Genomic DNA, 2527 nt, shown 5'->3' on the forward strand with positions numbered 1-2527 from the left:
TGAATTGGACCATTTTCCTGTCAAAATGTAACGAGTACTTTTGGGTGTCAGAAGAATAAGAAGTAAGACGAATGTAGTGAAGTAAAAGTTGGCAAAAATATAAATAGTAAGGTAAAGTACAGATACCCTGAAAACTACTTAAGTAGTACTTTAAAGTATTTTTACTTAAGTGCTTTACACCACTGGCTGTGGGTCACGTCATGTAGGCTACCTGCTGACATTTAATCATGTATGGATCTGGTGTAGGAATCTTGAAACTCATCCCTGTATATACAGTAGAGAATAAAAAACTTTTGCCAATATGCAAAACTTAAAAAAAAAATGTATATGGGGTCGTTTCCTGCACCAAACAAACTAGCTTTTTCTAAATGTAGCCTACAAGTGGAGATCAATTGTATCTAACAAAACGAAAAACAACCTTAACAGGGGATTAAAAATTTCTGGAATTATAGTGTTTCGCATGACGGATATCAATATGACAACAGCTACAGTAAACTAAAGTAAATTGAAAGTAAATACTTTTGACAAATTAATATTAACTGTTAAAACTTAAACTAAAATAATTTATTTGTTTTGATAGTAAAAAATAATCGTTGAAGTTGCGCATTCCATCCATGAAGCAACGATGTGCGTTTTATAGCCTTCTTTTTCTTCACAGTCAAGACATAGAGGTGTATCCCTTCACAGTTTTGTTTTTGTATGTTTTATGCATAAATAGTCATGTTAATGTTTGACACGTGTTTTACAGCCAGCAACAATACAATTCAGCCTGGCCAACTCTGTAGGCTTGTAGGCGATATGCATCCATTCGCTAACTTGTTCATGTTGTCTAATGTATTATTGAATTCACATTTTTATAATGTGTAGATCTAACATCTATATATGAAATAACCATTGAAACCTTTAAATGTGTTATTATATTAGCTATCCTTAAAGTGCAATTTGTCTAGGCTTGTATGGATACAATTACGCACGCGTAAAATAAACACACATGATCAACAAACAGATGCTTATATGCTTATTTTATTTCTTAATTGAGGAGTGAAACACATGAACACACAGGCTGTCTCCTCGGTCAGCTATATGGCGACTGACTCTAGTGGTACTGCCTGCCCAGAGCAGACACCACCACTGACAAGAACTTTTGGAAGGATGCCTGATATTCGGGGGTGAATGCGTTGCCCATCTTCCCAGCGATGACGATGGTCAGACAGTCAGACAACAGCTGTGAAAGAGAACAAACCACAGAAGAAGTGATATGTTTAGAATGTATTTGGGGGTAGCTTGATCGAGTGGACTTCAATGTTATTTTGTCGCCTATCTTACCTTAAAGTTGTCGGGATCCACGTGCAGTTTCTCGGAGTGCAGAACGCTCAGCTCGGCGTATGTGTTCTTGATGTCGTCCATGTTCTTCAGAGCTCTGTCCAGACCGTGCAGCACCGTGGTGCCGTGCTTAGCAATCAGAGGGTTGTTCATGATGGCCTCTGCGTTGTACAGGTTGCCGAAGCCCCCGAAATACCTCTGGGTCCAGGGGTACACGATCAGACACCTGAGGGGAGCGGAGAGAGGAGCGGAGAGAACAGTGTGAGGCTGAACAACAACAGAAAATGACGAAGAAGATGAAAATTAGGGGGACTAACAATCAAAGTTTCTTGTCTTACCTTGACAGGGACTTTTGGCCAATGTCGTCATAGTCTAGTTTGGAGAAGATGTTGGAGATAGCCGCGCGCTCTTCATCTGTCCACTCAACCATGTTTGCTCGTGATGATTTAGCTTAGTTTCTAGTGAGAACAGGAATCATGAATAAAATTCGGAAAAATCTTTAGTTTTATGGTATTTGTGCACTCCGCCCCCAAAACGAAAAATGTAATTTGATTGGTTGGAGATAGCCCATCTTGCTTTAGATAAGACATGGTTGAACATTGTCGAATAGGTCCTCCTTTAGGTGGATTTCCGTGAAACAGCAAAAAACATTTCATGAAACCAAATATAGATTCTGAGGGTAACTCTCAGGTTATAGCCTATACACACAGTGCCTTCAGAAAGTATTCACACCCTTTTGCTTTTTTTCACTTTTTGTTGTTGTGTTACAGCCTGAATTTAAATTGATTACATTGAGATGTTGTGTCACTGATCTCCCCACACTACCGCATAATGTCAAAGTGGAATCTTGTTTGTAGGACATTTTTTTTTTAAATTAAAAAGAAATAAAAGCTAAAATGTATTGAGTCAATAAGTATTCAACCCCTTTGTTATGGCAACCCTAAATACGTTCAGGAGTAAAAATGTGCTTAAGAAGTCACATAGTAAGTTGCATGGACTCATTCCGTGTTTAATAATAGTGGTTAACATGATTTTTAAATGACTACCCCACACATACAATTATCTGTAGGGTCCCTCAATTGAGTAGTGCATTTTCACAGATTCAATCACATAGACCAGGGAGGTTTTCCAATGTCTCCCAAAGAAGGGCACCTACTGTATATGGGTACAAATTAAAAAAGCAGATCCTGAATATGCTTTGGAG

The 2527-nt window shown here is 38.3% G+C and overlaps 1 protein-coding gene across 1 annotated transcript; it reads right to left on the reverse strand.

Moving 5' to 3' along the window:
• Positions 1-1005: 1005 nt before the first annotated feature.
• LOC120029722 (hemoglobin subunit beta-2-like) lies at positions 1006-1779 on the reverse strand. The gene is made up of 3 exons (XM_038974993.1): positions 1662-1779; positions 1327-1549; positions 1006-1225 (listed from the first exon to the last, which is right to left on the reverse strand). The coding sequence occupies exons 1-3, from the start codon at positions 1751-1753 to the stop codon at positions 1097-1099; spliced, it is 444 nt and encodes a 147-aa protein (XP_038830921.1). The 5' UTR covers positions 1754-1779; the 3' UTR covers positions 1006-1096.
• Positions 1780-2527: the final 748 nt, after the last annotated feature.

Source organism: Salvelinus namaycush, chromosome 35, assembly GCF_016432855.1.
Source record: "Salvelinus namaycush isolate Seneca chromosome 35, SaNama_1.0, whole genome shotgun sequence".
Taxonomy (NCBI): Eukaryota; Metazoa; Chordata; class Actinopteri; order Salmoniformes; family Salmonidae; genus Salvelinus; species Salvelinus namaycush.

Coding starts and splice junctions, on each gene's coding strand:
- LOC120029722 (XM_038974993.1), bottom strand. CDS start 1,753: ATGGTTGAGTGGACAGATGAAGAGCGCGCGGCTATCTCCAACATCTTC. Junction 1,550..1,661: donor GGCCAAAAGTCCCTGTCAAG/GTAAGACAAGAA, acceptor CGCTCCCCTCAG/GTGTCTGATCGTGTACCCCT. Junction 1,226..1,326: donor TGGATCCCGACAACTTTAAG/GTAAGATAGGCG, acceptor TCTCTTTCACAG/CTGTTGTCTGACTGTCTGAC.